Raw genomic sequence first — 22,396 nt, 5'->3', positions numbered from 1 at the left:
AAACCATCCATTCTTCTGTGCACCAAACATCATTGACGTCACATCGGCAGGCGAAAATTAGATTCGTTAAGCACTCTGTGCCATGGAGTTAGAAATATAGATGATTTCTACATATAAGCGTCATAAGAACCCTTGATATTTTTCCCAACATAACTAAAAGCACCGTCATCATCTACAACCTATCTCCTTCCACCTCTCCCACCACCACGGCCGCCCCTTCCCCTTGGGCTCTTCATAACTCTTCCGCCATCACCAGATGGCCCGCTCCTCTTCTCCTCTCCCAAGCCTCTCCTCTGTGGGAATCCCCCCCGCCCGCTACCACGTCCACCGCGGTCTCCGCCGCGGCCTCGGCCACCGCCCCTGGAATCCCGACGGTCCCCACCAATCTGCTTCTTCACCTGCTGGATATCTTCATCGTCAACGTCCATCTCATCTTCATTCTTATCCCTCTTATTGCTGAACTTCAGCTTGCCGCCTCTACCCCTCTGCGCCGAATCTCTGCCCTTAAGAGCGTTGACATATGCGCCAACACCACCCTCCTCGTCCTTATCACCGGTATCAATGACCATCTTATCATCCTCATCGCTATCCTCTCCAAGGATCAACTTCCCATCCAGATCCGTCTTCGCGGCCTTCCTCCCAGCTGCAGCGCGCTGCTTCAAAGGCTTCGTGCTAGAGATATTCGCCAGCGCCCGTCGATCCAGCAGATCAAGCGGCTCCTCCTCATCCTCAACAATATAGCTCTTCCCGCCCTTCTCCTCCGCGCGACGCTTCCTGCTGCTCTTACCAAGCACCTCGTTATCCGAGACATCCGAGCCCTCACTATCGCTATCCTGCAGCGCCTCATCGTACTCGCTCTCGAACCTGCCCTTGCGCTGCTGCTTATCCTCGTCATCGTCCTCGCCAGCCGCCTTAGCAGCCTCCTTATGCCTCTTGTTGCGCTCCTTCGTCTTGCGGATATTCGCGATGAGCTTGCGGTCCTCCTCGGGGCAGAACTTGGTGACGATGTCGACGCCGAAGCGGCGCATCATGCGCTCGAGGATGTGCTTCACCTTGGCTTTGAACTGAGCCTTGTGCTCGTGGCTCCAGACCATGAGGTTGGGGATCAGGGACTCGAGGCGGGGTGTCATTAGTGCGAGCGGCAAGCTGATGACGCAGACCTTGACGAAGCCGAGGACGCTGCGCACGATCTCGCGGTTGTTGGACGTGAGGAAGAGGTCCATTGTCTGGACGAGGTCGGTGAGGGTCTCTGCGCTGAGCTGCTCGCGGAAGTGGTACAGGATGCGGGTGAGCGCGGTGATGGAGGCGGAGACCATGTGGGGGGTGCTACCCGCGAGACCGGCGCTGACCATGGTGAAGTACTCTTCGAGGTTGGCGGTGGCGGCGGGGGCGTCGTCGGGCATGTGCGCGACTTTGCTGTTGTGGATGGTGGCGCCGGAAGAAGAAACGATCTTCTCGCCCATGAGGATTAGGAGGTCGAAGGCGGTGGTGCGGGCGCGCTCGTTGGTCTCTTTGCAGGAGATGACGACTTCGGAGAGGATGGAGGGGATGAAGTGGAGGGAGTCGGAGGGGAGGAAGGGGATGAGGGTTGTGATGGCTGCGAGGCGGTCGCGTTTCGCTGGTGGGGAAACCTTCTCGGAGCTACTCAATAAAAGCTGTTGCAGCTCTGCGCTGCGCTCTTGGAGGGCGGCCTTGCCGGTTTCCGACTCAGCGAGCCTTGGGATGAGCTTGTATGCCTTCTTTTGGAGTTGCGGGTCGTCGTCCTTAACGATGATAAGGGAAGAAATGTTGAAAAGAGTGATGAAACTCTCGCGGGGAAGGTATACAGAGATGGTAATAACAAGATCCATAAGAGTGTGGCTTGTTTGTGGCATCTTATCTTCGTTGTTTTGCTGCTTCTGCTTCTGCTTCTCAGCTTGGGTCTTTGCAACACTCTCGGCGAGGGACCCTTCAAGCGCAGTGGTAACACGCTGGAATGTCTCCATCAGCTCGGCAGGAGCGGTGATGCTAAGATAGGCATTGATACACTTGAGGATGTAGCCTCTGAACTGTGGCAGCGTCTGGCTGTAGACGTTGAACAGAACAGCGAGCATGTTACCGGCAAAGCCAGACAGGTGCTCGAGGTTCTTCTGTGCCACGGCCTTAGAGACTCGGGACTGGAGAACCAAATCATCCTCCTCCTCAATTGCGGCAATAACCTGGTTTGACTCCACCAGCGTCTGCAATGCTTTGCAGACATCAGATCGGAGGTCCACTTGCGTGTACAGAAGAGTAGACAGGATCTCAGCGAACTTCTGATCCATAGCTTCAGTCAGATCCAATGGCAGGTCACAGTAGCCAGGCAGGGTAGCCCAGATTTGCTTCACCAAGGTATCGAAAATCTTAATCTCCATCGTACGCTCGGCATCACCGTTATCCAACACTCTTTGGAACATGAGCTCGCTCAATGGCAAGAGTTCATCTCTGAAGTGCTGGAGCTTGGTGTTGCTAACAAAGTCTCTGAGGATAGGGAACATCCAAGCTCTTCCGGGCTGGCCAGGAACTGGCTTTGCTAGGTTGAGGGGCAAGATGGACAGTACGGCCTCGGGGCCCATAGCACGGATCGCCTTGCCAAGCACCTCGTCGGCTTCCTTCTTTCCTGAGAAGGAGTTGTTGCCACGAAGATCGCCAACAGTCTTGACTACCTCTCTCAAGATGGGGTCAGAGCGCCATCTCAAGCTCTCAAACATAGCACCAAAGACATTGAAAGACTCCATCCATGCCGTTTGGTATTTAAGGCTGAGTAAGTCGATTGCTGATCTCGACAACTTCTCCAGGACTTTCTCGTCGTAAATGGACGGCTCGAGGAGAACCGTATCCGGTACACAGTTTGCCATGAACGACATTAAGCACTCCGATGCGGAAATCCGGATATTGTGTGACGCGGAAGCCATGAAGCCCGAAATCATGGTAAATAACTCGGGCAGTTGCTGGAAGGTCTCGTCGGGGTTTATCTGAGCGCCGACATCATATCCTCTAGAAATAACAGCGATCCACGGAGGGAGAAGCTGGGAGTCGTTTTGGGATGGTCGCAGCTCGGAAATGACCTCCAAGAGCCTTGGGAGTTTGGCAGAGGCAACCTCGTCCTCGGCCATTCCCTGGAAGATAATTTCGAATACCTCGAACGCAGCCATAGTCATGTACTCGTTGCTAGACTTGGAGATGTTGAGGAGGATTTCGCAAAGCGCCTCAATTTTCTTACTGGGCCATCCTCCAGACGCCGCAGCTACTGTCTTGACCAAATGCAGCGAATGGATAAGAGCCGGCTCATGTTCAGCCTCGGCTTGTCCCTTCCTCTGCTTTTTTGCCTGGCTGGCCTTCGCTGCCAAATCAGACATGCTCTTCAACGCCGTCTCGGCGCACATGTCCGCTGCGGGGTGGTCGCTGGAAGGGCTTGGTGGCGGGTTCCTCAGCACCTTCGTAATCGCATCCTGGGCCTTCTTCCTGATCTTTGGGCGGTGGTCAACAGCTAATTGTAAGAGACCAGCGATGGCGCGGCGGGGTCCGATTTGTGTCTGCGAAAGCTCCCATGCCGAGGCGTCCTGGGCCAGGAGAAGGGACTCGAGACACCCAATCGACGGTCTGAGGAGCGGCGCATCGGCTTCGGGTAATGAGAGGGCTGGCGCAATGTTTGTGAGGATTTGCGAGAATTTTGAGCGCAGGAGGGGCTCTGGCGCAAAGGGCGTTACGACATCGAGAAGATAGACGACGGAGGTGGCCAATTCCTTGTTGACGACTCCGCTGGAGGTGATGGCCTGGGGTAGGAGGGCCAGGAGAGCGGCGAAGTAGCCGGTTGGTGTGAAATCGGTTTTCTGGTCCCTGAGGGTATCCTCGACGGCTTTGAGCACAACGCCGGTCTAGAGATTTGCGGGTCAGTCGTGTGTGCTGTCTAGGGTGTACAGTTCTTTGGTTTGAACATACCTGTTGCTGATTCTGCAGTTTGGGCATGCGAATCTTGTCGAGTTTCTCCTCGAGAGACATATTGAGAGGCGTGGCGGTGGGTTGAGCCATGCTTGCTCTCTTTTTTGTCTAAATCGAGAATTATCGATGGTCCCTCGTTATCTGCGTCTCAAGAAATTTGTGAGAATCTACAAAAGCTGTGCAGTTTTCCCCGCCCCGCCGTAGCTAGTGTGGGCGATAAGGCTGATAACAAGCACGTGATGTAATGCCATAACCAGTAGATTTTATTTTTTGTTAACGTACATGCATAGCGAGCGGGCCAGCATAGCGAACGGGCCACTCCACCCACTTTTCACAACTTCTTACCTCTAACATCAATTTTCACAACCATCAAAGATGGAATGTTCTTCAAACGAAAGCCGTATTGTCCTTGCTCTCGAGGCATTAAAAAGAGACCCTAATCTCTCGATTCGAGCTGCAGCTAAAGTCTACCGTACGACCCTCGAATGCCGACAAGCTGGACGGAAATCACGACGCGATATCTCTGCCAACTCGAGGAAGTTGACCAATTTAGAAGAGAAGGTGCTTGTCGGTCGGATACTCGACCTAGATTCGCGAGGATTTCAGCCCCGTTCTACTGGCCTAGTCTAAGGACTACTCTTCAAGACTATATATCTTCTTGCACTACTTGCAACTTGAACAAAACTACACGGCAAAAGCCCTATGGCCTCTTGCAGCCTCTACCTATACCAGAACGCCCATGGGACTCCATATCCATTGACTTTATAGTCAAGTTGCCTCCTTCTATCCCAAAAGGGGGTGCTACCCCTTATGACTCTATCCTTGTGGTGGTAGAAAGGCTCACAAAAATGGCACACTTTGAGCCTTGCAATGAGACTATCACAGCTTCTGAACTTGCGTGGCTATTCCTCAAGGTGGTCTTTAAATATCATGGAATTCCTGGACACTGGATCTCAGATAGGGGAGCAGTTTTCACTTCAAACTTTTTTAAGGAGTTCTCTAAACTCTTAAACATGGAACAACGCTTTTCTACAGCTTATCACCCTCAAACAGATGGCCAGACAGAGAGAGTCAACTCTGTACTTGAACAATATCTAAGAATTTATACAAACTATGCTCAAGACAACTGGGCAGATCTTCTCCATCTTGCAGAATTTGCTTACAACAACACGGTCTCTAACACCACAAAAGAGACACCTTTCTATGCAAACTATGGTTATCACCCTAGGTTTGAAGTGGCAGAACTTAATTGTCCTGAAATTCTCAAAAACCCTTCTGCTACTGAAAGAATCATCTACCTTAAGGGCCTCCAGGACTATCTCAAGGTCCAAATACAGCGTGCACAAGACGAGCAGGCTCAGGCCTTTAACAGGGGGGTGGTTGCACCACAATTCAAAGTTGGTGATCAAGTCTTTTTGTCTAGAAGACATATCACAACTACTAGACCATCAGACAAACTTGATACTAAAAGACTTGGACCCTTTAAGATCACAAGGACTATTGGCAAGAATGCTTTCGAGCTTGCATTACCACCTACTTGGACTATCCATAATGTCTTCCATGCATCTCTCTTGTCTAAGGCACAAGAAAGTTCCTTAAGACCACTTCAGTCTCCTCCACCTCCTGTTCTGATTTTGGATCAACCAGAATATGAAGTAGAGTCTATCCTTGACAAAAAGACACTTAGAGGTCAGGACTACTTCCTCGTTAAGTGGAAAGGCTATCCTACAAGTGACAACACTTGGGAACCTAAGAGAAATCTAAAAAATGCATCCAAGCTGATTCTAGAATTTCTTTCTAAGAAAGCCACCTGGCTAAAGGGCAAGCACACAGCTAACAAACGTCCTTAAGAGGGGTATCATGTCATACTGACATTCGTTGCACTCAGTTTGCTATCAAACTCAAGAGCAAACTTAGAAATCTCCTCCTCAAACCTACAAGTCACTATACATATTTTGGCTTATCACACCAACAACAAGAGCAATACTACTCAACAATTGCTACAACCATCTATGATTCATTACACGTCATCGCTCCTTAGTTACTGGGCCGATATTACCACATAGCATATCTCTACAACCCTCTATGATTCATTACATGACATCACTCATACTACCACATGACATATCTCTACCAACTAGAGGCCTAGGAGCATGAACGATAGCTCTAAAAGCTCCTACGAACCTCTATGATTCATTACATGTCATCGCTCTTTAGTTACCCACAAGATTGGTTAAGTTATAACATAATTTGTCTATGACATAATTTGTCTATGACATAATTTGTCTATGACATAATTTGTCTATAGGGGTACTCTGACCTTGGACCTCCTTTTACTTCCTATAGGCTACGAACCTAAGAGATGGTTCTATGGGATTCTCTTACGTCGACTACAGTTACCAAGCCTGGTAAGTCATGGAAAGTCTTGGAAAATGAGAGAACTACACTCCTTTAGCATAAATAGGATTGCCCTTTCCTTAAGAAAGGGCAAGCAGACAATACAGTAAATCGACTATCACATACTTCCACGTCTTTTCCAAGCTTCCAAGCATTCATCTTGTTACTCCTTGTTTCTGAAAAGTCAATGAGGTGTTAACCTCTGACTTACCCCTGAGTTCCCAGACTCAACATTTGTTGCAACTTGTCTGAACCACTTCACTACATCACACACCTGATTGCTGCGTTGTGGAATAGTCTAAGCTACGACCCTTTGGCTCTTTTTCCTAAGACAGTGTGTTGTCTTAGTAAATTCATCCCTTCCTTGGGTGGCTAGATTCTCACATCTGGTGCAACCACCATTACACAAGAGGCTCTTCAATCAGAGTATTTACGAGGCCTCGAGCGTTTAGAATTCGCTCTTGAGGCACTGGATCAAGGGTCACGGGTGCAAAGTACGTTAGATAGTTGGATTACATAATAATCAATATAGCGATATTATCATTATAACGATATTATCATTATAACGATATATTCAGGTGGCAGCAAATGCATTGTTATAACGGTGCTTTACTGTAGCCGCATTGCGGGTAAATTAGCGAAGTTGTGGGGAACAGCTCTCCCAGCCAATCAGCTCCATCACATGGTCTGAATGAGGAAAGGACAGAGATGAGGTAGGAAACGCGGTGCTTCTGTGCTTCTGTACTTTCCACCTCATCCACTTTCTGCTCCCCTAATTCTTCTCATCTTAACTAGAGAATTTCTATATTTCTCACCAGCTTCTTCAACCTTCAACCCCTTTTTACTTTATTTATCTAATTGTGAGAGGAGGTTGTTGTATTTTCGTTTCTAATATACCTACCCTCAAGGTACGTCAAATATGTTTCAGACCAGACGCGCCTGACAAGCTATCTATCCCCATCCATTCCTCCATCCATTCCTGTCACTGCCGCCTATCGCGTACATATAACTGACTCCAAGGCACCAACAGCTTCCTTCATTTAATACCTACCAACCCGCAACCATGCGTTTTTCCGCCCTCACCCTCCTAGCTCTTCCCCTCCTCGCCGCGGCCGAGACCCAAGACCCCCTCCAACAACTCCAGGACACCGCGCTCCACTACTTCGACAAAGCCTACTCCCTCATCCCCCACACCAACACCTTCTCCGCCGCCGAAGCCGCCCTCGCTAAAGCTGGCGGGAACAACATCGACGTCCTCTCGCTGGACAACTGGCGCTCCACCCTCATCAACAGCGTGACCCCCGCCTCCACCGGCCCCGAGGAGTGGTGGGTGCTGCTCACAGCCGGCAACAAGACGTGCTGGGGCAACTGCGATAAGCTGACGCGGGCGTTCAATGAGAGCGCGCTGCTGTTCAAGGCGGATCCGACGGCGCCGCATCTGGGGCTAATCAACTGCGATCATCAGCCGATTCTGTGTCACTCGTGGGCCGCCGGGGCGCCGCTGATGTATATCTTTGAGGTTAATAAGCCGCCGGCGAAGACGGAGGTGCATATTCATGGGTTCAATACTACGACTGTTACGGCGATGGATCTGGTCAAGTTGCACGCGACGAAGAGCTGGAAGGAGAGGCCGGCGTATGAGGGGCACTTTCACCCGTTCCATGGCACTGCGCAGCAGTACGGTCTGGACCTCGTTACGGGATGGGTTATCTGGGCTTTCAACATCTTGCCAAACTGGGCTTTCATGATCCTGATCTCTTTCGCTTCGCGCACTATGATGTATGTCCTCCCTCCTCTTGCTCTGTTTTATCACGTAGCAATTTTGTCCAGTTCTCGTTACTAACGCAATCATAGGAGCCGCCGTGAACAAGGCCGCCAAGCACCAGCACCAGCAAGATAAATGTCTCGCTCCAGAGACGACTTGACAGATCTTTCTTCGCTCTTTACTATATATTTTTAACTCTTTTATACAAATGCAGTATTAGGGCCAAGGACGCGACTTCACGGGCACAGGTAGCCACGGTAGTAGGGTGGGAGGGAAATGTAAAGGTGTAGTCGCGTGGTAGGTATCATCATACTTTTAATTCGAGAGTTTTGGGCGTGTGTTTCGTCTTGAGGATGCTATAGTCGAGTGTGGTTGTGTGACCTTGGTTTGTGACGTAGATAACTGCACTCTTTGCCTCTGTAGTGTCAATCGTGTTTATAACGACTCGCTGGCTGTCATTTACTGTTCCCGTCAATCCAGTCTATCGCCTTTTTATCTCGGCCATTACTTTTCGTTATTCCACGGTAGCTTCAAATCGATCTTGTAAAACTTCCCATTTCCCCATACCAACAAACACGGCCTGCCAGATATTGATCCACGCCTATACACCCGATTACTCCACGCAGCGACTTACAGCCACAATCTCTCAGGTCCACAACTCCCAATTCCACCCAGTACAAACCCTCCTCCGCAATTCCAGCAACATCAACCCGCCATCCCACACCCAACCCCACCACCCCAACATCTCAGCTACCCCCTCCAACCCCCCTCCAACCCCCCCCTAACCCCCTCCCCCACCTCCTGATTCCTAAACCTCCCATACCTCAAATCGCTCAACCCCCCCACCGTATTCCTGATCCCCGCCAACAGCGTCTCAGCCTCTAGCTCCAGAAGCGCGACTTCAGTCTCGATGTCCTCGGTTGCCGTGTCGAGAGTGGGTAGGATGGTGCGGAGAGTGTGGTGCCGGGGGTGGGCGAGGGGGGCGGGGTTGGTTGTTGAGAGCTGGGGGGGGTGTTAGTTTATTTCTTCGAGGGAAAAAGGGGGGGGGGGGGGGGGGTAGAAGAGAGTGTGATAGTGGTAGTGGTAGTGATAATGAAGAGAAAAGATATACTTACAGCACGTTCAATCCTCACCTCCTCATCATCCTCCCCCCTCTCCTGCTCTCTCCTCGTCTTAACCACTGCTCTCCGTTGCGCCACTCCCCTCTTCGCCTCATCCTCGATATCAGATTTCACAGCGTCCGTAAGTAGAGCGCGGTGGTGGCTTAGGAGGCGGTAGAGATGCGCTATTGACGCTTGCGGTGTTGAAGGGGGGAAGAGGGCGGCGAAGGCGGTGGGAGGGAGGACGACGGGGAGGGGGGAGGGGGGGATGAGGAAGGAGGTTAGGATTTGTGATTCAGTGGGTGGTGGCATGGCAGCAGCGTGTGTGTATGCACCCGGCGTGGGAGGTTTCTTCCAAATAGTTCCGTGGATAGGTCAGCTGCCGCTTTAGTTGCCGCTTTGGCCGCCTCGTCGGCCTGAGGCTCCGATATACCTTCCTCTCGGCGTGCGTGTGATCTCCCGCGGACCCACGCCGGAAGCTGGCGGAAAGAGTACGTCCTAAAACAGTCGGGGCCGGTTCAGAGCGCGTAGCGGGCGTAGCGGGCGAGGCGAGAGGTGTTCTTTGTTTACTACCCTTTTGCTCCTTCTTCTTCTCTCTTTTCCTCCCTTCTTGTTTTTTTCAACCTTTAACTTTCTTCAACAGCGACTTTGGTGGCTGTTGTTTCATCAACCTTTCATTGATCTTTACTTTGATCTTCTTCGTTTGTTTACCCCTCGACGAGGCTGAGGTAGGCTTTATAGCGTACCCTCAAATATCAAAACGCACGGACCAAATTTCTACAATCGATAAGCCCTTCGGCCTCAAGATCTTCCGATCCGACAGCATGTAAGTTTGCCCTGAGCCTTGCCTTGTGTCTCTTGTCTTTCTGTTTCTTCTGCCGCCGTGTTTCCTACACGCGTCGACCCCCCCAAAAGTCACGGGAAAACGAAGTCTTGAAAGACCTCCTTTCCACATCACCAAGCATCCAAACACACAACATCACCCTTCTTTCCCCCCCTTCAAGCAATCATACTATCCTTTTAAGACACATCCTCACAGCTTCACGTTCTTGGGGATCTTTATTTCTCCGCCTTCTTCACGTTCTAACATCACCGCAGGGGTAGAAAGAAGAACTCCGGCCTCCCACCTAGGGCACTTTGGGCAATGGCTCCAGCTAAAGCGGTGGCTCCTTTCGTCAAGGATGAGCGTGTTCTGTGCTTCCATCACGAGATGCTTTATGAAGCCAAGGTGTTGGACTCCAGGGCCACTGATGGGGGTTCGTGGCAATACAAGATCCATTACAAGGGATGGAAGAACACGTAAGTACTTATGGGGAGATTTCAGTTCTGTCATTTGTGTTTATTGTACTTGTGGTATTATGTTGTGGTGTCTTTTTGTCTTTTTGTCTCTTTGGGAGTTGTGTTTTGTCTTCGTGTACACATCTGCTGCCGTTGTTGTGAATCATTATTTCATCAATTGGTTGTTCATAAATGTGTGGACTTCATGTTTAGTTAAGTCGAGACTCTTCCCTCTTGGGCCTATAGTCCGTGCGTCACAACCTACAAAACAAGGGGTGGCAAAAAGAAATCCAACTAACACAACTTGTCTTTCTACAGCTGGGACGACTGGGTTCCTCAAGATCGCGTTCGCAAGTTCACCGAAGAGAACAAGCAACTTGCCGCTCAGCTCCACGAGCAGATGAAGGCTCTCCAGGGCAAGCCAGCTCCATCTGCCTCCAAGTCCGCGAAGACCAAGGGCCGTGCCAACGGATCCGACTTCAGCTCTGCCCGTGGCAGTGAGGAGCGTGGCAGCATGGCCGCTCAGGGAGGAGGACGCGCCCCGAGGCGCCTTAGAGATTACGATCTCGAACAGGTATGTGAATCTTTTATTTTTGCTTTATTTCTAGAGACACCACCAAGTTTGTGGGGTGATTCTTTGTCTTCCTGGAGGCCTCCGGTGGGCCAATACCACTCTCTGGATCTGGATTCCACCGTGTTGTATACCGCCGAGATGTACGCTTGTACCCAAGTACGCATTTCCGCCAACTTCGCGGAACGTGGCGGAAAGGGGGTTGTTGTGTTTACCACGCAACCCCAACGCCCACAAACTTCAAAATTTCCAACAAGTTAAAATTGGAGCTTCACCACAACAACCCCAAGCACATCTCCATCATGTCGCAAGCCAAGAAGGACAATCCACCGAAGACGATCACCCGATCTAGCAAGAGACCCAACCCATTTGCTGAGGGTGTAGAGAAATGTCTACCTCCCAATGACCCAGTTGCTAAGCGCCTGGCTGCTCTTACCTTGCCCATCGAGAAGGTCCCAGAGGTACCTGCACACATTGCCAATTATGTGCCAAAGAATCCTGCACTTATGGCATTCCTCCTGGATACCACGCAACATCCCACGGACTTCCTTTCCAAGCTGCCTCCTAGACCAGACTACCAATACCTCACCAAGTCTGGCAGAGTCAAGCAAAGCATCACTCTTCCCCACCCCCCTCCCAAATCCGATCTCAAGAAGAAGAAAACCCTCATCGTCCCCAACGAGCCAGCTCCTACCCAGCCCACTGATTCCGATGGATCATCCAGCGACAAAGATCCTGAGGACCCAAAGGAACGCACCTCTAGAATGCGCAAGGCCATCAAGCGTATCCACAACGGTTCAATCGGACTCCAGGAGGACCGCCCATGCCACCGCGCTACTTTCACACGTTGTTTTGCTAGCAGACACCTTCATTATTTTCTAACCCGATTCAATGTACAGGAGGATGGGTTCCTTGACCGCCCAGCTATCAGCCTCCCGATCCCAGATCGCATCAAGGCGATCCTCGTCGATGACTGGGAGAACGTCACCAAGAACCAGCAGTTGGTTCCTCTGCCGGCTGCTCACCCGGTTGAGAGCATCCTCAAGGATTACGAGGATGATGAGATGCCCAAGCGCATCCCCGGTAGCCCTGAGGCCAGTATCCTTGAGGAGATGCTCGCTGGTCTTCGCGAGTACTTTGACAAGTGCTTGGGTAGAATTCTCTTGTACCGGTAAGTTCCCTCATCCTTTCGATCTAGTTTACTGTTCTAATGTTCTACAGTTTCGAGCGTGCTCAGTACCTCGAGATGACCCAGCTCTGGGAGGCCCCCACTGGAGACATGGCTGGCAAGAACGCCAACCAGACCTACGGTGCGGAGCATCTCTGCCGTCTCTTGGGTAAGCATTCTTCTCCTCACCCCTCCCCTCCCCTCCTTTCCGCAATCAAACAAATCACTAACAACCCCAGTTTCTCTCCCTGAGCTCATCGCCCAGACCAACATGGACCAGCAGTCCGTCAGCCACCTCCGCGAGGAGATCATCAAACTGACCAACTGGATGGTCAAGAAGCCAAACCTGGAGAAGTACTTCGTCGCCGAATACGAGACCCCCAACCAGTCGTACATCGACATGGCGCGCGGTAACTAGAGTCTTCCGTCTTTCGGCCTCTGTTCTTCTCAACACGCGCTCAGATCGGCGTGATGGTGTTTTCGGTGTTTGGACTGGCATGGCGAGGCGTACCGAGATTCGGGTGGCGTTTTTATACCAGGCAAAGGGTTATTCTGCGATTTCTGAGATTGATCTTTATGATCTGGGTGACTGAACTGTCGTTGGAAGGGGGGTGGGGGCTTCATGGGATTTATGGGTTCTATGGATGTGATTCTTGCCTATCTGGAGACTTCTTGCTTGTTTAGGATCACAAATAAATGAGTTACTGAATGTGTGTGTGATGATGGTTGTGTTTATGGTGATGGTCAATTGCGGTGATCATCCTTGGATTTCTTCGTGGCTGAGTGAGGGTAGGTTTAATTACTTGCGATGACATTCGGTAACCCAGCACAGATCCAAAGTCTAAAAATGAAGCTTACCAGCAATTCACGATGGCCCACTCATCCCCACCACAATCCTTCGACTCCTTCCATTCTTCTATTTCCAAACCGTCGGAAAATCCCCGTCCCCCCCGTCTCCACCGCGCGACTAATCTTAAACCCCCCCAACCCAACCCGCCCCCTCATCCATCCTCACTCCTCCGCCTTAACCAACCCGAGCCGACAGCCGCGTCCCCCCGTCTTGCACGGCTAAATCCAAGTTTCCCCCCAGCAAATAGAAACGCACTGAAGCGATAGCGAACACCCGCAGGCTTGGCGCGTACAAGTCCGCCCCATCACATCCTTCGCACCCCCGCAAGCCCCGCTGATTGGCTCGCACAACCACGCTTCGGGATGGGTGGGGGATATTAATATCCCTCTCCGGCGCTTAGAGGGGGGATGAAATTCGTGGCCGTGGATTGCGGAAGGGGGGGGGAGGGGGAGGGGTGTCTGCGACATTGTGGGATGACGTCCACGAAGAGCCCTGTATGGGCATGTATGGAGGGTTTTCGTTGGGTAGAGGCAAGGCGAGGGAAAGTGGTCATACCGCGTCTGTTGTGCACTGCACTGTGGTGCTGGAGGAATCCTGCGAATCAGCAAGGGGTCGAGACAGCGGGACAGCGGTAGCGCTCCTGTTGGATGGGACCCTTGCAGTGCTGGTTGGGCCGGCGGTGGTGGTGGCGATCAATCATGGCCTGCCTTGGTGTTGGTTATATACATACATCCCGCCCGCGCTTGACTCCACCTCCATTCCAGTTTTTCGTTTTCATTATCTTGTTTGTTTCGATAGGGAGGACAGTGCCCGGTTGAGGATCTCTCATATAGAAAGAAGTCGATCGACTCGGCTCGATTGCGTATATATCAAGTCAGCAGAGGCCGGATCCTCCTTACGCCTCGACGGACTCTCGATACGACCTGGATCACTCCATTTACGACGGATAGAAGTCGCCAGTACAGCACACCTACACCAACGACAACCTCACGAATTCCTCATTAAACGAGACGCCGACTCTAGAATGCTAGCATCATGAGCCACCAAGCCGACATGTCGCACACCTCCCCACCCAAACGGCCCCGACTATCCCTCCAGATCAAAACTCCAAGCGCACCGATGACGCTGAATGAGTCCTCCACAGCCCTCAAAGCCGACATCGATCCCCCCTCCCCCACAGCCTTCAACACCCTCTCCAACGCCTACGCCGTTGCCATCTCGCCCGCCTCGCCGCTCCCCATGTCCGCCGCGCCCACAACGACCGCATCTTTTTCGGCCAACACTGCACGGCCGAAATCGCTACGCCTTGTAGCAAGCGCGGCGCCTCAAACGGCGCTCCTTCCATCTCATTGCATCCGGACACCGGGTCCCTTTACAGTTGTTTACCCCGATACCCCGACGACGCAGGCTCCCACGCCTGTTACGGCTCACCCGGATGTAGCGCTACAGGCGCCATTTACATTCAAGCCTCCGCAGTCTGCGCACCCCTCTTCGCCTTCATCTACATCATCTACAGGCACCAACGCCACGACAGCAACAGCCTCCCGCGTCCGCCGCATCAACGTCTCCATACCCACCACCCTCGCACCATCTCCTTTCCCCTCGTCACCACGCACACCCCGCCGAGCAACAACGGGATCTTCAACGCCATATAAAGCGCCCTACACGCACCCGCAGAGTTTACGGTCTATACTCCGCAACTCACCCCTCCCGGCTAGGACAGCGGATGCAGTAGCGACGGTAGAGAAAGGGGGGAGGAGAGTGGGCTATAATGACCCTCTTACGCAGACGATAACGACAGAGCTGTACGTGCGGCCACACGTTGAGTTACTTGGGGAAGACGACGCGGGGGTTGATGGAGAGGCGGAGGCTGAGGCAGAGACGGGGATTGAAGCCGTGTTGGCGTATGATGGGGCTACGAGGGATGGAGGGCAGACTCCTGGCCCGTTTGAGGAGATGAGAAGGCGGATGGCGGGGTTGGGTGAGGAGGAGGTGGGGGGAGGAAGAGGAAGAAGGAGAAGAAGAGGGCGTGGGTTTGGACTATTGGGGTTGGGGAGGAGGGGAGGAGGAAGGGGGGATAAGGAGACGGAGGGGAGAAGGGGGGGTTGGAGATTCTGAGGCCGAGTACGTATATACCGACGGTGCCGATGGTGGTAGTCGCGGCGCCGATAGGGGGGGAGGGTGCAAAGGGGGGGGGATATGAATTATGAGTTATGTTGGCGGATAAACACAGCACATAGTTGTTGCGATCCGGGAAGCGTGTAGTAGGACATTACATTATTATATAATAATCAAACCGTCTACCCACGCACACATCTACCTGTGCACAACGCAGAAATTTCCCATCACATCTACCATCCTTCGCACAGCGAACACTAGGTTCCTTCCCCCCCAGTTAGTATGATACAGCACAGAAGGGGGGGACGCACAGGCAATCGTCTTGGTTGTAGAACCATACGGGCAGCTAGAGGATACGGTTGATGGGGGTGGGCTATGAAGGGGGAGGTCTGTTAGGGTTGGATATATAGGGATATGGAAAGTGGTCCGTTATCTCACTTGGATCAGGCGAATATGAGAAGTAGACAGGAACGGGTAATGTGAATAGAAACGGCGGTAAGGACTAAGGGAGCTGTCTGTATCATTGGTGCGGCGGCAATGGCGGCGGGGTAGACCCGTTGGAAGACAACTCTATGCCGCTAAAATGGCGTCGGCGTGCGCAGGAGGACTTATATCAGCTATCAGCATTTTTGATCTAGCAAGTTCATATATTTCAAGACATTATATTCAATTGACAAGTAATTAATATCTAACTGAACAAGCTAAGGCCGTCTTCTCCTCCTCTAACTTGAAGGTCTCGTACAATCTTATAACCCATCCCGGCCGGAAAATCTTCACCTCCGACGCCTCGTTGTCCCCAAACTGCATCCAGATCCAGACCTCAACTTCCAGCTCCAACCACACAGCTCACAGAACACTTCACAAACTCTTAACTCTCAACCTCAAACATCACCCTCACGAGCATCAATCACACATCTACAAATACTTGACGAAACGCTCGCCCACCCAGCCGCGCGCACCCTTCTCCCAAAGATGTCACAACACTACGCCCCCCCCCCCGACCAATACAACAACGCTTCCCCCCAAAACCTGCAATTCTACCCCACCTCCTACGCCCCCTCCCCCCACGATGCCTCCTCCGCACAATCCGGGGGGTACGGCGGGTACGGCGCCCCCACCGGCTCTATGGGCGGCTACGGCGTCGGCAGCGGGTCGGGAGGTGGGTTCAGCAGTCCCGGAGTAGGCGGTGCGGGTGCAGCGAGGGTGAGTGGACGGATGGGGGAACAGGGGGGGTTGAGGACGGGGTGGTTGGCGGCGTTTTCGACGGAGGGGTATGAGGGGGAGCCGCCGCTGCAGCAGGAGTTGGGGGTTAATTTTGGGCATATTAAGGTTAAGGTTTGTTTTTTGTCCCTGGGTGTGGTGATGCGCGCGCAAGGTTGTTGTGATGGGAGGGATGTGTGGGCTAATGGTGTGATAGACGCTGGCGGTGTTGAATCCGTTTGTGCATATTGACAGTCATATTATGGATGACTCTGATCTCGCAGGTCCGATTCTGTTCTTCTTCTTGTAAGCCCCCCCTTCGCTTGCGCAAGCTCAACGAATTACTACTACGCCCCATCAAGTCGAAGGTCTAAGCTAACAACACCCCCCTTCCAGATTTGGCACCTTCCTCCTCTTCAGCGGCAAAGTCCACTTCGGCTACATCTACGGCCTCGCCCTCATGGGCTCCACCGCCCTCCACACAATCCTCAGCCTCATGACACCCGACACGCCCTCCGGCCGCGCATCACCCGCACACATGGCTGCGGGGGGACATGGGAATGCAGGGTACCCCGGCGGCGGCGACGACCGCGGGGGGCATCTGAGCAGTACCCTTACGTTCCCCCAGAGCGCGAGCGTGCTGGGGTATTGTCTGTTGCCGCTGGTATTGACGTCGTTGTTGGGGATTGCGATGCCGTTGGATAGCGTGATGGGGTATGCGTTGACGAGTTTGGCGATTTGTTGGTCGACGTTGAGTTCGAGTGCGATGTTTTGTGGTGAGTTCTGTTTATTTGCCTGGGTTTGCTGTTTTGTTGTATCCTTTGCGCAGTTCTGGGTGGGGGTTGGGGGCGGTTTGAGCTAACGAGTGCAAATAGTTATCGGGAGGATGAAGAGCGCACGCGGCCTCGTCGCGTACCCGGTAGCCCTATTCTACGTAGGCTTCGGAATAATGTCCATCTTCAGCAGCCGGGGGAGCGGGACGCTTGGGAAAGCCGCTGGGCTCGCGGCGTGAAGAAGCGAGTGTTGCCCCCGGGGGGGGGGGGGGGGGGGGGCGGAGGGTCAGGACGGGTGGCTCGGTTGGGGGGGCCTTTGCAGAAATCTAAATCTTTGTGTCGGCGTTGTATAGCGGTGCTTGCTTGCATCTGCCGGAAAGGGCGGGGGGGGGGGTGGCTGGGTTAGATGGGATGTGTGTAGGAATAGTTGGTTGGGGTGTAAATGAGATATGGGTCAGGGGGTTGGGGGGTTAAAATATTTGGACTATACACATGCGTTCTTGGAGGCTGGAGTGAGATATCGTGGTGTTGTTTGGGTGCATCGTCGCCTAACTCACAAGCTTTTCCCGCGCTTCTTCACCGCAGCCACCCTCAACCCTCCTCAATATGCCAAACCCACAATAGCGCCTCCCCCAAGCTCAAGCTATGGGCAGCTCTAACACTAAACCCCTTCCTCTTAAGCGCAGCGCCGGCTGTGATGTTTATCTCGTCGCCTAGAGGGTCTGCGCCGTCAAAGGAATGTCAGGCGCGTGATGGCGGGGGATAATGCTAAGTTGGGAAGGGCAGGAGCGGGTTCGCTGGCGCGGCCTCTGGATTTACAGACCGTTACAGGCAATCAGGCTGAACCACGCCGACACCATGTCTGTGTCGTGGGCCAAGAGTCTCGGGAAGGCTGTGATCCATGCTGGGGAAGCACTGGGACGACACCGAGGAATGACAACTAGAATCCCTAAAAATACAATTCCGAAGGATTCATTTGCACATAGCACGGTATCAGTTTGTCTAGCGACCGTCTATCAAAGGACTTGGCATACGGCATGATGCACACTCTGCGAATCCTTCAATAACTCAAAAATCAAAGTAATATTTAATTCCACCCCACCACCACCTACAACATGTCAAACATGGCCAGCGTCTCCCGTCCGCCGAGCGTACACGCGCCATGGCGCAAAAGCTTCATCGTCCCGCTCTTCACCATCCAGCTCGGTTTCGCTGCGTTCGTCGCTATCTGGCACCTCATGTTTTACGGGTACGCCCCCCCCCCCTCAAAGCCACTACAGCATGTACTAACACCCCCCCCCCCCTTCCCCAGCTTCTCCATCTACGAAGGCACCGACTCAGGCATGAACTCCTACACCGAGCGCGTCTACGCCAGCGTCGGTAGCTTTGGGGTCATCAGCACCTTCGTCATCATCTTGCACATCGTTCTCTTCGCGCACTTCCGGCTCACGGCGTGGATTTTCCTGCTCGGGAATGCGGCGGTGACGGTGTTGAGTCTGATCTCGCTGGTTATTGGGATTACGAGCGAGAAGCAGGCGTATGGGTCGCATGATTATCTTGTTGTTACGTTTCCGGCGGTGTTGTGTTTTATCTCGTTGGGGATGGGGGTGTATGCGGTTGTTGTTTGGAGGAAGGTTAATTCGGGGATGACGGTGGATATGGTCAAGGCGAGGGGAGGGTTTGGTGGGGGTGGGAAGGGTGGGAAGGGTGGGAAGGGGGTTGATGTCCAGGAGGATGCTAATGCGATTCCTATGGTTTAATACCGGGGATTGTGACAACACCACGAGATGAGGAGGGGAGGGGAGTAATAACACAGAACAGCTACACGTCGATAGATGGATTAATGAATTAAGACGCTCGTTTACGACCTCTACATTATTTTACACTCTGTGCATGATATCAAATCCTAATCAATCCCCCAACAAGAGCTCGGATTTTTTTATAACTCTTAACCTTAAAAACTAACCTTAACCTTAACCTTAACTAATCCCACAGAACCCCCCCCCAAAAAAACGAGGGGCAACAACCTTTCCGTCCCTGAAACTGACACCCCCCTCAAATTGCGGGGTGGCCCTCCCTCTAGCTAGCGACCATTTTAGTTCCCGCCGATAACCCCCCACATATCCAATCACCACCTCACCACCCCGCCTCCGGACCTCAACCCCGCCACCACCAACACCACCCAAAAAATGAAGAAATACCTCGAAATCGCCTGCTTCAACGCGCCCTCGGCCATCATCGCTGCCAACGTAGGCGCAGACCGTATTGAGCTGTGCGCTAACCGTTCGGTGGGCGGTACGACCCCGCTACTCTCCGACCTCGAGGCAATCAAGCTAGAGGTTAAGATCCCCGTGATGGTCATGATACGTCCCCGCGGCGGCGATTTTATTTACAGTGATGAAGAGTTTGCTCAGATGAAGGAGGATATTGGGCGCTTTAGGGGATTGGCTGATGGATTTGTTTTCGGGATCCTGAAACAGGAGGAGGGAGGGGTGGTAGTGGTGGATGGGGAGAGGAATTCGTCGTTAGTCGACCTAGCGAGGCCGCTGCCATGTACATTCCATCGCGCAGTCGACGCGACGAGTGATTACCACACCGCGGTGCGCGAAGTGGCGGCCTGCGGGTTCAAGACGGTTTTGACGTCTGGGGGGATTCAGGGGGATGTGGTGGGGGGGTATGGGAACTTGCCTACCTTTGGAGACGGGGAAGGGGAGAGGGGGCTGGTGATAATGCCGGGAGGAGGAGTGAGGAGGGAGGTGCTGGAGGTTTTGGTGAGGGAGACGGGGTGTTGGTGGTTTCATTCGTCGGGGATTGTTGGGGGGGGAGGTGGTGTGTGGGGAGGAGGTTAGGGGTATGATGGGGGTTTTGGGGAGGTGAGAGGGCTATGAAGGGAGGGGGGTTGGGGAGGTGATAGATGTGATGAAAGGGGCGGGAAGGCGAGAGAGGGGTGGGAAGTGAGGAAGCGGGGTGAAAGGTAAGTTCACTGATTTGACTTCCGGATGTTCTAAAAACAAATAGGTCGTCCCTCGTCTTGTTACCCCGCAAAAGCTAACCCATGTTTAAAGTCGACAATCGGGGAAAAAAAAGCCATATGTACAAGCATAAATTAGCCAAAAAAACTGGCAGCAAGCTGTCGAAGCTGCCAACTACCGCACGTCCCAAGAACCTATAAAGCAAGAAAGAAAAAACTCCTCAAAAAACCTTGTGACACTTATTTCCTCCAATGAGAAATTCAATTTTCTCCACGCAGGTGGGTGTTGAACGGAGATTATCAGGAACTTTCTCGCAATAGGAGGAGAGATGGTTGATTCATCCCCATTATCTGAGCTGCTGGGCAGGCTCTGGGCGGGCTTTCCAGGACCGGCGGGGGGGGTTCATGAGAAAATTGATTCCGGAGCTGGAGCTACATAAACCGTCCCCGACACCCGACTGATCGCCACTCTGCTCCTTGTCTGACACAGTCGATCCAAGCTCACCTTGTCAATCACATCCCAATCACCGCTCACAATGGTCAACCTAGCCAAGCTCGCGAGCCTCGCGGCTCTGGTTCCTGCCGCGCTGGCGTGTAATGCGTATACCGGTGGTTTGCCGACTGCTACCTCGACCAAGACGAATAGCAAGGTCATTGAGGTGGCTGCTAGGAAAGTCTTCGATGGTGGATGGGCGAAGTATGATCGCGGGAGCGGGGCTTGTAATGAGCAGGCTGAGGGAGGGAAGATATCTACCCCCCACCCCCTCAAATCCGCCTTGAAATCACCCAGCTAACAACCCCAGGCGATGCCGACGCCGTTTTCCTCCTCCGCTCGGGCGCTGGCGGGTATCAACTCCAACTACGGTGATACGGCTACGATTAAGAATAGCTGCTTCGACACTGCTCACTCGTGCCAGATGTTCACTGGCTGCAACAACGGCTGCGAGCTTGCTAAGGCTGGATACTGCTCTAGAAAAGGGCGACTCGATGTATGCGAGGCTCGCAAGAATGGGGACGAAGATGAAAGTTGAAGTACGAGGTATTGAGCGAGTCCCAGAGGATGAGAGGACGGATACTTTGTACTGGAATATTGGATCCATGGTACACCCATTTTTACCCTCCCTCTCATGACTACTACTACGTTAAGTGTCTCTGATTTATCGTGCATCTATCATAGTGGCTGGCTGCCAACATGGTTGTCCCGTCCTTCACAATTGGGTGCTGGGCCAGGCCGTGTTCGACTTGGGATTTGTGGATGCAGCATTGGTGTTTATCTTCTTCAACCTTCTGTCAGTCCTGACGGTCTGCTTCTTCTCTACATTCGGTGCGGCCTTTGGACTTCGCCAGATGGTGCTCCCAAGGTTCTATTTTGGATGGTGGGGTGTAAAGCTGAATAGGTATCTCCTTCCGTGTGGTGCATCACCCCTCCCACACAGCGCCCACGCCTAGCGCTTAAAGACGCGCAGCTCAACCATGCGGAAGACACAGTACGAGGCCGAGGCGAAGCCAAAGCCCAACTCAAAGCCCAGATCGCCGCCGAAGGGCGCAGAACCAGCGCGCAGCGCAATAGGTCCAACCCACCACGACTGGCTCATACCAGTTACCATACCAATGACGCATAGCCAGGATTCTATGGGACTTGGGAACTTCCTATCGACAAGTCAAAATATTTGTAGCTCGCATAATATCACTTTCTCACATTACATCGGTTCATAAACTGCATTGGAACAATGACCTTGTCCCCCCCGGCCCCCCTTTACCCTTAACCAATATGTAGTAGATCTAACTATCTACAGAGAACTCCCTCCTCCCCCCCTCCACTACACAACCCCCCCAATACTCCACCGCATCCCCCCACCCCCACACCTCCACGCCACAAACTTATCCAGATACGGAACAGCCACCGTGGGGTGTCTGGCAATCGTATCCATAACTTCAATTTGTTGCTGCTCCTCGTTGGCTTGCTTCTCAAGGTCATTTCCAAGTGTTCCGTTCATAGTCAATATAGTTCTCAAAACGTCGTACCCTAGTCGAGTTTGAATCATCCAAGTTTAGAGGATCTAGGCCTGCTTTACGGAGTAATACTTCTATAGAGTTAAAATGGCATTCTGAGTAGAAGATTGGTCTGTAGATGAATGTTCCATGTCTAATTCAACTGTATTTAGTAAAGTGCGCCAATTTCTAGAGGAAGTAAGAAGCCCACATAGTGGCACTCTCCCGGGACATGGCTCTAATAGAGTACTGT

General features: G+C 52.5%; 10 protein-coding genes across 10 annotated transcripts; 7 read left to right on the top strand and 3 right to left on the bottom strand.

Moving 5' to 3' along the window:
• Positions 1 to 47: 47 nt before the first annotated feature.
• VC83_08891 (uncharacterized protein) lies at positions 48 to 4,088 on the bottom strand. The gene is made up of 2 exons (XM_024472432.1): positions 3,961 to 4,088; positions 48 to 3,896 (listed from the first exon to the last, which is right to left on the bottom strand). Exons 1-2 carry the CDS (start codon positions 4,048 to 4,050, stop codon positions 180 to 182), a joined length of 3,807 nt encoding a protein of 1,268 aa, XP_024320114.1. The 5' UTR covers positions 4,051 to 4,088; the 3' UTR covers positions 48 to 179.
• A 3,025-nt stretch (positions 4,089 to 7,113) lies between these two features.
• VC83_08890 (uncharacterized protein) lies at positions 7,114 to 8,562 on the top strand. Its single transcript, XM_024472431.1, has 3 exons — positions 7,114 to 7,265; positions 7,388 to 8,136; positions 8,212 to 8,562. Exons 2-3 carry the CDS (start codon positions 7,421 to 7,423, stop codon positions 8,255 to 8,257), a joined length of 762 nt encoding a protein of 253 aa, XP_024320113.1. The 5' UTR covers positions 7,114 to 7,265; positions 7,388 to 7,420; the 3' UTR covers positions 8,258 to 8,562.
• A 310-nt stretch (positions 8,563 to 8,872) lies between these two features.
• Positions 8,873 to 9,948, bottom strand: VC83_08889 (uncharacterized protein; the record flags this gene model as incomplete). The annotated part of the gene is made up of 2 exons (XM_024472430.1): positions 9,238 to 9,948; positions 8,873 to 9,124 (listed from the first exon to the last, which is right to left on the bottom strand). Exons 1-2 carry the CDS (start codon positions 9,532 to 9,534, stop codon positions 8,873 to 8,875), a joined length of 549 nt encoding a protein of 182 aa, XP_024320089.1. The 5' UTR covers positions 9,535 to 9,948.
• A 163-nt stretch (positions 9,949 to 10,111) lies between these two features.
• EAF3 (Esa1p-associated factor) lies at positions 10,112 to 12,940 on the top strand. Its single transcript, XM_024472429.1, has 5 exons — positions 10,112 to 10,521; positions 10,819 to 11,074; positions 11,971 to 12,242; positions 12,293 to 12,408; positions 12,479 to 12,940. The coding sequence occupies exons 1-5, from the start codon at positions 10,367 to 10,369 to the stop codon at positions 12,655 to 12,657; spliced, it is 978 nt and encodes a 325-aa protein (XP_024320090.1). The 5' UTR covers positions 10,112 to 10,366; the 3' UTR covers positions 12,658 to 12,940.
• A 916-nt stretch (positions 12,941 to 13,856) lies between these two features.
• VC83_08887 (uncharacterized protein) lies at positions 13,857 to 15,882 on the top strand. The gene has a single exon (XM_024472428.1). It carries the CDS (start codon positions 14,125 to 14,127, stop codon positions 15,205 to 15,207), a length of 1,083 nt encoding a protein of 360 aa, XP_024320097.1. The 5' UTR covers positions 13,857 to 14,124; the 3' UTR covers positions 15,208 to 15,882.
• A 297-nt stretch (positions 15,883 to 16,179) lies between these two features.
• VC83_08886 (uncharacterized protein) lies at positions 16,180 to 17,440 on the top strand (the record flags this gene model as incomplete). Its single annotated transcript, XM_024472427.1, has 4 exons — positions 16,180 to 16,542; positions 16,625 to 16,713; positions 16,804 to 17,183; positions 17,283 to 17,440. 4 exons carry the CDS (start codon positions 16,180 to 16,182, stop codon positions 17,417 to 17,419), a joined length of 969 nt encoding a protein of 322 aa, XP_024320098.1. The 3' UTR covers positions 17,420 to 17,440.
• A 182-nt stretch (positions 17,441 to 17,622) lies between these two features.
• VC83_08885 (uncharacterized protein) lies at positions 17,623 to 18,940 on the top strand (the record flags this gene model as incomplete). The annotated part of the gene is made up of 2 exons (XM_024472426.1): positions 17,623 to 18,429; positions 18,493 to 18,940. Exons 1-2 carry the CDS (start codon positions 18,296 to 18,298, stop codon positions 18,938 to 18,940), a joined length of 582 nt encoding a protein of 193 aa, XP_024320095.1. The 5' UTR covers positions 17,623 to 18,295.
• Positions 18,941 to 19,315: 375 nt separating this feature from the next.
• Positions 19,316 to 20,029, top strand: VC83_08884 (uncharacterized protein; the record flags this gene model as incomplete). Its single annotated transcript, XM_024472425.1, has 1 exon — positions 19,316 to 20,029. Exon 1 carries the CDS (start codon positions 19,370 to 19,372, stop codon positions 20,027 to 20,029), a length of 660 nt encoding a protein of 219 aa, XP_024320096.1. The 5' UTR covers positions 19,316 to 19,369.
• A 658-nt stretch (positions 20,030 to 20,687) lies between these two features.
• VC83_08883 (uncharacterized protein) lies at positions 20,688 to 21,182 on the top strand (the record flags this gene model as incomplete). The annotated part of the gene is made up of 2 exons (XM_024472424.1): positions 20,688 to 20,801; positions 20,955 to 21,182. The coding sequence occupies 2 exons, from the start codon at positions 20,688 to 20,690 to the stop codon at positions 21,180 to 21,182; spliced, it is 342 nt and encodes a 113-aa protein (XP_024320093.1).
• Positions 21,183 to 21,596: 414 nt separating this feature from the next.
• On the bottom strand, positions 21,597 to 22,290 carry FCY2 (purine-cytosine permease; the record flags this gene model as incomplete). Its single annotated transcript, XM_024472423.1, has 2 exons — positions 22,033 to 22,290; positions 21,597 to 21,801 (listed from the first exon to the last, which is right to left on the bottom strand). The coding sequence occupies exons 1-2, from the start codon at positions 22,194 to 22,196 to the stop codon at positions 21,597 to 21,599; spliced, it is 369 nt and encodes a 122-aa protein (XP_024320094.1). The 5' UTR covers positions 22,197 to 22,290.
• Between the last annotated feature and the right edge of the window lie 106 nt (positions 22,291 to 22,396).

Source organism: Pseudogymnoascus destructans (assembly GCF_001641265.1).
Source record: "Pseudogymnoascus destructans isolate 20631-21 unplaced genomic scaffold scaffold_30, whole genome shotgun sequence".
Classification (NCBI taxonomy): domain Eukaryota; kingdom Fungi; phylum Ascomycota; class Leotiomycetes; order Thelebolales; family Thelebolaceae; genus Pseudogymnoascus; species Pseudogymnoascus destructans.
Note: the sequence above shows the minus strand (reverse complement) of the source record. Positions and strands in the feature narration are given on the sequence as shown.

Coding starts and splice junctions, on each gene's coding strand:
- VC83_08890 (XM_024472431.1), top strand. CDS start 7,421: ATGCGTTTTTCCGCCCTCACCCTCCTAGCTCTTCCCCTCCTCGCCGCG. Junction 8,137..8,211: donor TTCGCTTCGCGCACTATGAT/GTATGTCCTCCC, acceptor ACGCAATCATAG/GAGCCGCCGTGAACAAGGCC.
- VC83_08887 (XM_024472428.1), top strand. CDS start 14,125: ATGAGCCACCAAGCCGACATGTCGCACACCTCCCCACCCAAACGGCCC.
- EAF3 (XM_024472429.1), top strand. CDS start 10,367: ATGGCTCCAGCTAAAGCGGTGGCTCCTTTCGTCAAGGATGAGCGTGTT. Junction 10,522..10,818: donor TACAAGGGATGGAAGAACAC/GTAAGTACTTAT, acceptor GTCTTTCTACAG/CTGGGACGACTGGGTTCCTC. Junction 11,075..11,970: donor GAGATTACGATCTCGAACAG/GTATGTGAATCT, acceptor TTCAATGTACAG/GAGGATGGGTTCCTTGACCG.
- VC83_08891 (XM_024472432.1), bottom strand. CDS start 4,050: ATGGCTCAACCCACCGCCACGCCTCTCAATATGTCTCTCGAGGAGAAA. Junction 3,897..3,960: donor AACTGCAGAATCAGCAACAG/GTATGTTCAAAC, acceptor GCAAATCTCTAG/ACCGGCGTTGTGCTCAAAGC.